This window comes from Phalangium opilio, unplaced genomic scaffold (assembly GCF_054372755.1).
Source record: "Phalangium opilio isolate 3A_F unplaced genomic scaffold, DU_Popi_V2 ptg000105l_1, whole genome shotgun sequence".
NCBI lineage: Eukaryota > Metazoa > Arthropoda > Arachnida > Opiliones > Phalangiidae > Phalangium > Phalangium opilio.
In genome coordinates, this window is record NW_028324207.1 from 8710046 (window position 1) to 8722466 (window position 12421).

Consider the following 12421-nt stretch of genomic DNA (forward strand, 5'->3'; position numbering starts at 1 on the left):
GTACTTGTGGGTACTTGCAGGTACTTGTAGGTACTTGTGGGTACTTGTAGGTACTTGTGGGTACTTGTGGGTACTTGTGGGTACTTGTGGATACTTGTAGGTACTTTTGGGTACTTGTAGGTACTTGTGGGTACTTGTGGGTACTTTTAGGTACTTGTGGGTACTTGTAGGTACTTGTGGGTACTTGTGGGTGCTTGTAGGTGCTTGTAGGTGCTTGTGGATACTTGTAGGTGCTTGTGGGTGCTTGTAGGTACTTGTGGGTACTTGTATGTACTTGTGGGTACTTGTAGGTACTTGTGGGTGCTTGTGGGTGCTTGTAGGTACTTGTGGGTGCATGTGGGTACTTGTGGGTTCTTGTAGGTACATGTGGGTACTTGTGGGTACTTGTGGGTACTTGTAGGTACTTGTGGGTACTTGAGGGTACTTGTAGGTACTTGTGGGTACTTGTAGGTACTTGTGGGTACTTTTAGGTACTTGTGGGTACTTGTGGGCGCTTGAACTTTTAGGGTAGCCCTGACTATATATTGTTTAAGGTTTTAAGCTTAATATTAAACAGACGTTAGTTTATGCTGCAAAAAAGTTTGAAATTGACAATCTCGGATCGTCTTTATGAAGTTTTAAGGATATCCGAATTTCATATTGGGCTTATGACAATTTTGAGCTAAATGTTAAACGGACATAAATCAGCATTTTTAAAAATTTTGTAAAATTGTCAATTTGGTCCTATTTCTGGAATTTTTAGGGGGGCGCATCGCGTTTCAATAAATGATTGGTAAAAATTGTATTATGTTAATTACAATAAGAATACAAACTTTTATTGATTTACTTTTTTTTTTGAAGTATCATTATAACTAAATGTCTGATTGAGCTAAAGTTATGGTCCCCTTTATATATGTTTCTGCTTAGTGCAGATTTTGAAAATGTAATACAGTTTCTTAACATTCTTAATTAAAATGAAGACTGAAGGAACAGATATTAATCAAAAATGTCTTGATTAGAATCAAGACCTAAAAAGTATCGATAAGACTGAGGGTATCACTTGTCTGAAGGATCAGATATTAATTTTTCTTTTTAATTGAAACTTAAATGCATGCTTAAGAAAAAACAACGTTCCATTACCGTTTTTCGTTGAAATAAATTATTTTACTGGTAATCAATTTCAAAAATTTACTTATCTCGGCTTTTCGACCACAATTCCATTCCCCGAAAACATTTTATCATTACATTAATTACTTTTGGGAGATAACGTGTCAAAAAAACCTTGAAAACTATAAAAAGCTGTAATAGCGGTCTGTTTAGCCATGACAACAACCTTTTAAAAGTTACCAGGGAAAATTGATGTAAACTGAAGTTGAAATTTCATCATGTGCGACCTGCGGCCCAGAAACTCTCCCATAGTCCCAGTGTGTGTAGAACATAATTTTTTCGCTGTTATCTGCCAAAATAGATCTTTCTAGGTAGTGCCGCCTCCTCACTTGAATTTTACATGATATATTAAGGTTTGAACGAACAAAATTCTAGATTACTATTTTCACTACCATGTCCCTCTGCTACCTTGAAGCAAACTTTCCTCTCTTTTTGCTGCTCATTACCGGTGCCATTCTCTTGACTTTCTGTTCGTTATAACTACTATGATGTTACTGTCCCTATTGAATTTGGCGCCATTGGTTTTAGAATAATTATAATGTTCCACTGCGAAGAGTGCCGGTCACGAATGGGGATGTAACGTCTTTAGGAACCTTTTAAAACGCAAAACCATACACGTACTCTCCCAAAAGTAATTAATGTAATGATAAAATGTTTTCGGGGAATGGAATTGTGGTCGAAAAGCCGAGATAAGTAAATTTTTGAAATTGATTACCAGTAAAATAATTTATTTCAACGAAAAACGGTAATGGAACGTTGTTTTTTCTTAAGCATGCATTTAAGTTTCAATTAAAAAGAAAAATTAATATCTGATCCTTCAGACAAGTGATACCCTCAGTCTTATCGATACTTTTTAGGTCTTGATTCTAATCAAGACATTTTTGATTAATTCAGTTTGTTTTGGTTTCAAATTTGAACTGAGAAACTGCTACTGTAATTTTGCCGAACGAGGCAAACTATTCGATCAGCAAGTTTGCGTAAAAAAATGCAAACCATATATCAATATATTTTCATTATTAATCAATGCTAACTTGTTTCAAGCGTGAGTTTCAATTTTAACGACATTCATATCGTAAGTATATATTTATATATGAGAAGTTTGTTGGTTGGTTGGTTTGTTTGGTTTTTGTGTGCGTGTGCGTGTGTTTATCCTATTCTAGACGTGCAACATTTAAGTTTTATGAATAACCCCCAATTAAGCATCGTTTATTTGAATTTGAAATAGTAGTTTCTTAAACATAATAACATCATGACTTGGAGATATTTCATATGGATGTACCGAAAGGCTGTTTATCTTTTACTGTCTGCATAGACAGGAAATGTTTTTAAAACACGCCGGGCTTCGCAGGGTAGATGAACTGGTTTTTTTATGACAAAACTTGATGTGACGTATATTTTGAAAAGAGTTCATTTGCGATGAACATTCCCAAGAACAAACAATTATGTTGTTTCGAGGAATTCGATTTCGTGGTATGGAATTTTAAATCGTCAGCGTTTAAGCAAATCGTTTGAAGAAAACTTCGACGATGAGAACGGCTACTGTAGCTAACAACATCGTGAAAAGCAAGTAGAACGGAACGAGGACGCTACTCAGGTCCAAGTCAGCTGTACTTTTCAACGGTCTCTTCCACATGACTGTTTCTATTATATAATTCTTCTTAAAGTCCACGTACTTCATAACTGTCGTTTCGAACATCGGTTCCAAGCTAAAATATCAACTGTCATCAAATTTGTTAATCATTTACCATCAAATTCGTATGAATCAACTTTAGATGCAAGTTTTCGTGGAGTTGTGGTGTGCTTCTCATCCAAGATGTGTTGAAAAAGCCTTGTACATAGTCGACGGCAATGTGGTGTTGCGATAAATAAAGTCCTCCGTTCTTCACGAAAAACTCTTTACTCTCGGAATGATCGGCCAGCAGTTGTCCCAAGAACCAAACCAGAAAATATCCTTCCGTGATTAGAACTTTTTCCCCGGAAAGAATTGGAATGAATCCATCACATTCTAAGTATTCTATCGGGCTGCTGAAAATATTCTCCTGATCGAGTGCGTCTAGCCATTCCTTAACTACCGGATCCTCGTCTGCCTACAGAGACGCAAAAATCACGTCATAAGAATAGATGACTTAACATGAAGAAGCCGTTTTACCAAAGTTTGAAGATCTTTCAAAGATAATAGGAGGGATTCCCGATTTGATCAAGTCCGAGAGAGTGTCGATGCGGCTGTAACTTTCCGTCGTGAATTCCGTTCGCAAGTAACAACCTAAGAAGAACAGAATGAAAGTCACTCCGATCACCCACGACGCAGCGAGCAGACGACAAGTACTGTGAGGCAAAACGGCGGGAATCGCTAAGCAACATAATTTTATTTAATTAAAGCTTTTTCGATTATTATATCCTTTACATGCGAAATTTCTTCGCACTATACGATATTATGTAAAGGGGAATTGTTATCAAATATTCCTTACGTTCGGGGCACAAGAGCGACACGTTCTCCAAGACATTCTCCGTGGTTTCTTGGGTCATTTTCTTGGCCATTTTCTTGGTTGGCAACGATTTGAATTTGTTCGTTACAATGGAGTGAATGACGAGCAAAATTGACTGAACTACCAAGGTTAATCCCGTTAAAATAAGCACCTAATTTAGTCAAGAACGGAACGCTTTGAATTGGGTATTGAGTTGATTGTAATTGCAAAATTTACCGGAGTGTCCATATTTAAAAAGGACAACGTAGTGGACACGAGTCTCTTTGGGGCGGCGGACACTATAATCGTGTTCACAGTGCCCAAGATCAGAGTCGGACTGAAATATTCCTGTCGGCCATCGAAAAATGAGCCTGTAACGGGGAAAATCGCAGCATGAGCATTCTAAAACGATTTTACGTTTTGCGTATAGGTACTCTTTGTGGGCACATAATAAAATCGTTTAAATATTAGCTATACGTTCACTTACGTTGAGAAAATTTGGTTCATTATAGATTTTTCCAACGTCAAAATAGCTCAATTTATGCCCTTCAAATCATTAATTAAAAACTAAATATATTCCGCGTTGTAACTCTGGAAAATTCAGATAAAAGTAACCTGAATTTTTTCTCAAAATTTATTAAAGATTTTCATTCATCAATATAAATTCATTAAATTATGGTAGCCCGGCCATTTTATTCTTCCTTTAATATCTTACCTCAACAAACCTCTCCAGTCCGTAAAACAAAGCGTTCCAACGAACTCCTCCCATTAGCCTCAAATCCCGACCGTTGGTTTTGGATTTCAACTCTTCGGTCTGCTTCGGAGACCGACGAAAAAAGTTAATCCATGAGTGAAGCTTGTCCAATAGGGGCGTCACTTTATCGTCGCTTTTCAATGAGTCGTTGACGACTAACTGTAATGTGTGGGCCACGCAGCGTTTCCTATCCCAGGAGTTATGTTCGATTTTGCCAAAGTCCTCATCTTCTTCGGCTTCTTGAGTTTTCCCAAGAATTGCCACCATTGGATCCCAAGCTACAAATAAAACAAATACACAATCATTATTTGAATAAACAAGGGTGAAGAAACTTTTTTTATTTTTTTCTTATTTTTTTACATACCGTCGTCTAGTTCAATACAGGACTCCGTATCGGATTCTGGGTCTTGATATTCCACTGGCCACGTTTCCGGCAAGACGTTCTTCATATTCAGAGCTTTCGTGATATTAGCTGCGTTGTCCGCAACCACGCAGCAAATCTAAAAAGCATGATTAGTTGCTATTACACGACTCTAAAATATAAAAGTGCGTTCTTTAAAGTACCTGGGATTCATTGACACCGATTTCCGCCAATGTTTCATGCAATTTCCGCAAAATTGCTTCCCCAGTGTTACTTCCCGGGAAGTGGGAAAACCCAAGAAGAAGATTTTGGAAATGCCAAAATTCGTCAATAAATTGACACCTTGTCCCCAAAACCGACTGACGACGCAGGCTGCTCCATAAATCCATTGAAAGGTGTACACTCTTAATATTCTTAAGGTGACTCTGTGAGAAAAAAATAGGATTGCCATTAATATAAGCGCATACCGAGGTTTTAGGCTCTAAAGAACACACCCCTTAGATGTGATTCGTTTATTAATGAATATAGATAAATTAGCCCTTACTTTAATTTTGGGCTTCAGTTCGGCAACCGCGCTCTCTAAATCCCGAACCAAAGCTCTTCTTGACTGCACTGTCAGGTGCGGCGCCACAGTCTCCATAAAAAGACGGAAGCCCTTTCCTTCAACAATTTCGAATGGAAGACCATTTAAACTAACTAAGTCGACCATTGCCTTTTTATAGGCAATTTGGTCTGGGTGTGAAAGTTTAACTTTTTTCACAGTCTTAGTCGGGATTGACTCTACCCACTGTGCCGGTCTCTTTCCTTCTTTTTCTCTTAAAACTACGCCTGGATGCAAGTTCTGCAATGCGTTTGGAGTGCAAAGCATAAGTCGATAATACTATTAACTGATACCTCGCATTAAATTATCAAAGAAACATACCTTTAAGTGGCGTTCGAAATTGTTGGCGCAGTCCGCTGAAATTCTGCCTTTTGATCCGCAATAATTACACTGCAACCGAACCTTCTTTGAGGGTACTCCGGGTGACCTTTCGTATTTCCCCTCGTACTTAAAGTGTTCTTGGATATTGTTCTTTCCGAAATTACCTTCCAGAAACCTTTTCTGGAAATTCTCGTCCAGAGTTAAGATTAACTCATCGCTAGACGGCGAAGACGCCGAAGAGCTGCTTGAACGGCAGATGGAAACATCCCCGACTAAGACTGCAGACACAATTTAAAAGTAAAAAGTTAGAAACTATGGCTGAACTTTAGTACAGTTAAAGTCAACCTAAACTTAAGGGCAGATAATTCAGGTTTATGGTACATTATTAACTAAGTATAATTATAAAATTAATGTAATCATATCATTAAATATTCAATTCAAAATGATACTCGGTTTGAAGAAACGTTGTACTAAGTTGAAATATTTGGGACCTAAGCGTTCTAAATATTTTAATTGAATCAATTTGTTTAAATAAATATTTAAATAAACATTTCATGCTCATAGTTCAATTTTTAGTCAATATAACAAAACTAACTACATACAGGTGCGTTTTAAGCAAGATATTGATCCATCCCATCAGTTACAGGAGAAAATATTTTACTTATCCCAAAAAACTAAACATTCCAAACATTAAAGTAGGGTAAATATTTTCAAGAAGATTTATTAAATAAAGATTGAATGTTATTCTTGGCATTTATAAGAAAAATATTTAAAAGAATTAAAAAAAAAGTTAAATCTCCCCGATTTTCTAAACAGTATTAAAACATTCTAGCCTGGCGTATAAACTTTTAAATCGAGAACGAAGTGTGCTTCTCATCGATCAAATATATAGAGACTAAAATTAAAGAATAAAATAAACTCACCCATTATCCAAATCTTCAGAGTCTTGATGTTGAGACATCTCGGGAAATTCTTACAAAAATGCAAAATAAAAGAAAAGGGATAAAGCCAAAAAAAGTCAGTTCTAAACTTCGAAGCTCTCGTCTTGGTTGGAAAACTCAAGAGAAAATGTGATTCTGTTTGAGTTCTGGCGGCTTTTTATACCCAACGAAGACCGGAGGGGGAGTAATGATTTCACCTTCTCAACCTATGGAGTGGCCTGAGCTTGGCCCTTCGTGCTACTGTCCCTCATTACTCCGAGATGCTTGAACCCCCTGAATCCATGCTACTAGGATGAAGGAAAATGCCCAATTTAGAAAATGTCCATAAAATTTCAAAAATTATGTATTTCTTTGTGTATCTCTCACATTGGAATAAGAAAGTTTTAACTGCCTTAACATATTTTAATTAAATTTATAGAACTTTCATATTATTGCTCCAAAAACCTATAATCTTACTTCAATTTTACTTGGTTTTATATTTTAGATAATTATGGCAAATGTTGAAGAAAATAATTATGAACTTTTAAACTAACCTTATAAATTTTACGTTCATAAATAATCATGAATCCGGGAAAACTACTCAAATAACTGGAATATTTAACATCTTCAACTATGTCTATTATTAATGCCTTCAAAAATAAAATTAGCACAAATTTTGTAATTAATTAAATTAGAGAATTAAAAGCAAGGTTCAGTTTTGTAAGAGAAAAATGTCCGACAACTCGTGCAATGCATAAATTATTTAAGATAAAACATTATAGAAACTACATTCATGAGTATTAACAAAGCGTTTTGAATGTATTCTTTAAATGTATTTAATAGCGCTATTTAAAATTAGATAATCTAAATATATGACATTTATTGATTAAATTTAGTTTATTCACGTTAAATTATCAAAACTATAAATAGAAGTGGTTTATTGATTCTTAAATATATGATGCCTTCAAATTAAAGGCACGATGCAGTGAGGATAAAGCAGACAAAATAATACGTGGGACCAAGTCGGATTGAAAACTCATATTATAATAACCTGCTAAATACGTCAACAAATGATGAAGTTATCATTAATTTAATGAACGAAAATCTTGAGTGTTATATACTCTTTATATCTTAATTAATATATAGTAGCGAGGCTTAAAAAAGACTGCAAGAAAAGGGGGATTTTTCGGTAAATTGGAAAATACGTTGAATGACGAGCAGCCCGCCCGTAACGCGCCCAAAGAGATATTCAGAGGATATGCCAAGACTTAGTTTTAGTGATAACATCAAATACACTCTTGTTCGCCAGTTATTTACCCCACGTTTATATTGTATCGTGTGTTTTCCGAAATCTGGGATTGCTACTTTTGAGTTAGAAAGAATAAAAAACTTTATAATCTATATAAATGTCACTAATTGTTCAGCTCCTAATGTATTTAGGCGTAGTTATCTTTAAAAAAAATGGAAAATTGCTTGTTTAATTAGAAGGTTTATAATATTTTCCTCTAATTTGAAGCTCCAGTGTACTGGGGGGAAATCGTTCTACAGGAGCTCATGGGAAATGCATAGGATGGAAAACGCCTTTAAGTGGGCTACTGTTTTTAAAATCTTTATCCCTAATTAAAGTGTTAGTGACATAATTTTCGTCATCCTCAAACTTAAAATGCGAAAAAAATCCTTGAAAAATCTAGTTTATTATGATATGTTTACTTTTTTAATTGGTTTCGTAGCAATTTATTAAATTGCAATCAAAGTTTTGTGTTTGGAAAAGGCCTAGTTGAGATTTTCTTTCGTTTGATGACGTAGTAAGGAGAAATTTTCACTCTAGATGTCGCTCTCGTGATGCGCCTGTTAGTGTCGCTGCGCCGCGTTAAGCCTAATTTATTCAGATTCGCGCGCGCGCCGCATTAGTAGACTCGGGAGTCTCGCGCTTGGCTTTTCCGCGAGATGCCGTGAGTGACGTAGCAAGGAGAAAAACCCGCCAAAAATGTTCTCCGCAAATTTGCCTTTGTCCCCCAAATTTCAAGTTTTCAAAGTGTTTTTTTCTGTGTTTTCCCTCATAATTAAATATTTTTCAAGCATATTTTTGGAATCAGAAGAGTTTAAACTCTCAAAAAAGTAAGGTTTTCTTTAGATTTGAGATTATTTTTAAATCACGTCGCTATTTCTTTAACATGCGTTAAAATATTTTTTTTTGTAAGCAGCTATAAAAGTTGCAGGCTGGAATTCCAATCTATAGCACTATGTCGTTAAAGTTTCGCGGGGAAAACAGAACTTTCACGTGGGTTGGAAAAATCTTGGAATGAAGGGGGCACTCCTCCCTTTTCATGAGAAAAGGTAATTGCTTGTCAACGATAAACCCTTTGGCGCCCTCAATTCGCGGGAGAGGTTCGAATGGGACCTTATCTTTCGTGATCGCTAGGTAATCTGGCGCGCACCGAAAACCAGCGTCATCAAAACGAGGGACTACTGAGTTCAATCTAGAACAATAGAAAGTGGCGGGAAAAATAGAATAAGAAGCATAGTTTCTTCATATGTTGTATGGCCCAGTTGAGGACAAACTGGGGCTAGGGAGGGGGTGGTGTAACGGCCGGCTACTTCACTCGCCGTATAGGCGCTAAAAGCCGCGCGTCTCTATACTCTCCAACCCTCTATGCCTTAGGGTGTCCTATTGCCATCTTAGCTGGGGTGGTCCTCGTGACCCTGACCTCCCGGACTAGGTTGCCATTAGGCACTAATTTCAGTTTCCAAGAATGTACCTAAATTTTGGGCTTGATGACTTGGCGGAGAGATGTTAAGAAACTCTCTCTAATGGTTTTATGACAGGGTTGACTTGGGGGATTCTGTTGTTCCGAATAATAAAATATCAGTTCTATTTCAACCCTCACTTTTTTTAACATCTCCTACATTCGCTACTTAAAATCGCGCTCGTAGAGAGACTTGTAACGTTACATATCCGGGCAACGTTACAATGTCAATCGAGCAATATAGGCGCTAGCAAACTTTACCCGTCACTCTTGACTTTTGAATTTGCCGCGAGAAAAATTGTGCAAGTGTTTTAGAATAGCAATTAATTCTATTTCAACCAAAACCTGAGATTAATTAGAATAATGTACAAATCGTCTAGAGTGGTACGTTTGTGTGTAATTTTTCCGGTTAGTTTTTAAAATAAACATGTGTAGGCTTAATATTAAGCCATATATTTTAAAGGGAGAATCACAATAAGTAATTGTACTAGAATATATAGATGACTTTAATTTGCAGAACGAAATTTTCAGACCGAACAAAATTTGAATTTCACGCCCGCGAGGGGGTGTGGCTTAATTAAGCTAGTGGCACCAGGTCAAGGAATATTTTTTAAATTGTGAGGACTACCAGTCGTTATAAAAAATAGAAACCTCTAAAAACGATTAGGGAAATAGAGATTAATAATTAAATTCTGGATCAAAAGTACATGTTGTTAGAAGCTAAGATATTGTTTTAGTCTGGTTTCTCGTCGCATAGTGGCGCTGCTTAAGGGGTTTGAGAAAGTCTCGTAAAGTCAAATAAACATTGCGAAGTTTTCAAATGACAGAATTCACTGTTTTAAAAACAAATTAAACTATGAATGTAAAAAGGGCATGTATTTCCTTTAATGACTTTTTCTGGCTTTCTTTTAAACCGAAATATGTCAAAACTTCTCTTTCTGTTGCGATTTGTGAAAAAGTTTCGTTTACAATTTTGTCTGTTTGTTACTTAAATGGTTAGGGACACAATTTTTGAAAAACGGGTAGTTTCGTTTTTAAAACATCTATTGAATCATGATAAGCTTATATCCCAAGTGAAACGATAGAATAGTTGGAAAGAATTCAGTATGTATACGCTTTGGAAACGGGGTTTTGAATAAGACTTAAAAATCAGAGTGGAATTATAAACTGTATATTCTGATTCAAGAAGATCCGTTCTTTCTGAAAAGGTTATTATGATAAAATTTTAAGATTTTTGATTTTTGGTGATTCTAACCCTTTAAATTATGTCACGCAACGATATTGACTTTAACTCGCGTTGAAAGCGAAGTGTAAGATACAGGATACAACACTCAATTAACACAGTAACAGCCTTTTAGGAATCATTACCGAATATGATATTTCATTTAAATAATAACGAGAGGTAGCTTATAACTTCAACTAAAATTAGATAATTAATCGTAATGATAACTTTTCCGTTTCACCTTAGATTAGGGACTGAAGGAATTAGGACACGTTTACGTGAACCATCAGAAACGCTTTAGGAAATAAGTTATAGGCTCATAAATACATTTTGAAGGGCTATCTGTATTATCATGTAGATCTAAAGCAATGAATTTTTACTACAATAACTCGAGTTCCAATTTAAATATACTATTAGTGATTGACCGAGTTGTGAGACGCGTTGCGGCGGCCTCTTGTACTCGAATCTCAGCTTTGGCGCCTTTTACAGATATTTTCTCCATCCCCCTCACTTCGGACTTCCGGAAGAAATCGCTGGATATATTATTCTTATCGGCCTGAGTAACTTATAGGGAGCCATATTATTAACTCATGGTAATATATGCAGTTTCGAATGTAATTTTGAATCAATCTTTGGTAAATTTGCCTCGCGTTAAACATTAATCTCAAATAGTATATTCGACCAACCCCTACGTATAGCTATCTTGTATATATTTGAGGAAGTGTTTTGATTGTATGTTTGTTCTTTATGCAAAGTCATAATTGTGAACCAAAATCGTCCAAAATGCGTGGTTGATCTCGGTAATACAAGGGAAAGGATTTAGTTCGCTTGCAAGGTTTGATTTAGTTCCTCAAAGTTGGATTCGATAACCCCTACAGTTTGTTTGTAAAGATAGTTATAACATTTTAACTTTGTTAATAACCCCTATGAAGCTTCTGTAGGTTAAAAAATAAGCTTGAAGTTACGGTACGGCGATTGCGAAAAAGTTTTTAGCGTCAAAGCTTCAAAATGTTTTATACATATATTTGATAATATGGGCAATATTTATATAGGTCGTAAACTATTTCACCAAATCACAGCTTTAAAATGGAGGAAACGGAGTAAAGACCGAGGGGCTAATCACTATCAGGGAAAAGCAGGCCTTTTAAAGATTCCACTTAATCTCTTTATTTAGTACAGGCAAAGGTTCAGCGTGTGCCTTGAGTGAGCGGCCCCTCGGTAAAGAAACTTTGAATAGCGCACTTGGCCATTAACAAATAAGGTGACGGACGATATCTTCTTAGATCAGTGGATGCCCTCCTTATTAGATGGGCCGGCCTTAGATTGGTCTCAATCTCACGCTCGTAATCCGCGTACAAAGTTAAAGTTTTTATCTTGGCAATAATCTTTTGTTGGCAACCTAAATGCTTGGTAAGAACATGTCAAAATCTGAGATGTACAGTATGGGCCTATAATTATAGGACGCGGTAGCCACAGACCACCGACGCCACTCTCTCTCTCTGTCTCTCTCTCTTGTTTATCCTTCTTGAAATTAGGCCTCACTGACCCTCTCCCGGGTGTTCAAATAAAATTTACTTTACTAAATGATTTTTAGTAATAAAAGGGAGTCAGAAATGGTCATACAACCAGTTTTAATCGATTTAGATAAATTTAAAATAATTTTCATGTTATTTCATTATTCTAAATATAGATAGCTTCCACTAAAAGGGCTAGAGAAATTTCCTCGCCCTCTCTCAGCTTTAACTGCAGTGCAGTGTTGTCAGGCCCTCTGAAATAGCCAAGTTAGTCAAGTAGCGAGTGAAACTGAACTACTAGCCTTCCTCTCTGCATTTTGTTTGGCTCACAAACGGTCTGGCGTCGAAAAGAGACGTGGTCGTAGTCTAA

General features: G+C 36.3%; 1 protein-coding gene and 1 long non-coding RNA gene across 3 annotated transcripts; both read right to left on the reverse strand.

Annotated features, from left to right (window-relative positions):
• Positions 1-779: 779 nt before the first annotated feature.
• On the reverse strand, positions 780-2037 carry LOC149629841 (uncharacterized). 2 transcript variants are annotated; one of them, XR_016374361.1, is made up of 2 exons: positions 1327-2037; positions 780-1260 (listed from the first exon to the last, which is right to left on the reverse strand). It is a non-coding gene; the product is annotated as an uncharacterized LOC149629841 (long non-coding RNA). The 2 variants fall into 2 exon arrangements; XR_016374362.1 differs by having other exon boundaries at positions 780-1268.
• Positions 2038-2045: 8 nt separating this feature from the next.
• Positions 2046-3835, reverse strand: LOC149629842 (uncharacterized). The gene is made up of 3 exons (XM_089851521.1): positions 3615-3835; positions 2914-3233; positions 2046-2852 (listed from the first exon to the last, which is right to left on the reverse strand). The coding sequence occupies exons 1-3, from the start codon at positions 3648-3650 to the stop codon at positions 2642-2644; spliced, it is 567 nt and encodes a 188-aa protein (XP_089707647.1). The 5' UTR covers positions 3651-3835; the 3' UTR covers positions 2046-2641.
• Between the last annotated feature and the right edge of the window lie 8586 nt (positions 3836-12421).

What these genes read in the sequence shown, in the direction of transcription:
- LOC149629842 (XM_089851521.1), bottom strand. Translation starts at nt 3,650, where the DNA reads ATGTCTTGGAGAACGTGTCGCTCTTGTGCCCCGAAC. An exon ending in GTCGCTCTTGTGCCCCGAAC is followed by an intron (nt 3,234 to 3,614) that starts GTAAGGAATATT and finishes GCGTCTCTGTAG; the next exon opens with GCAGACGAGGATCCGGTAGT. An exon ending in CACGAAAACTTGCATCTAAA is followed by an intron (nt 2,853 to 2,913) that starts GTTGATTCATAC and finishes TTGATATTTTAG; the next exon opens with CTTGGAACCGATGTTCGAAA.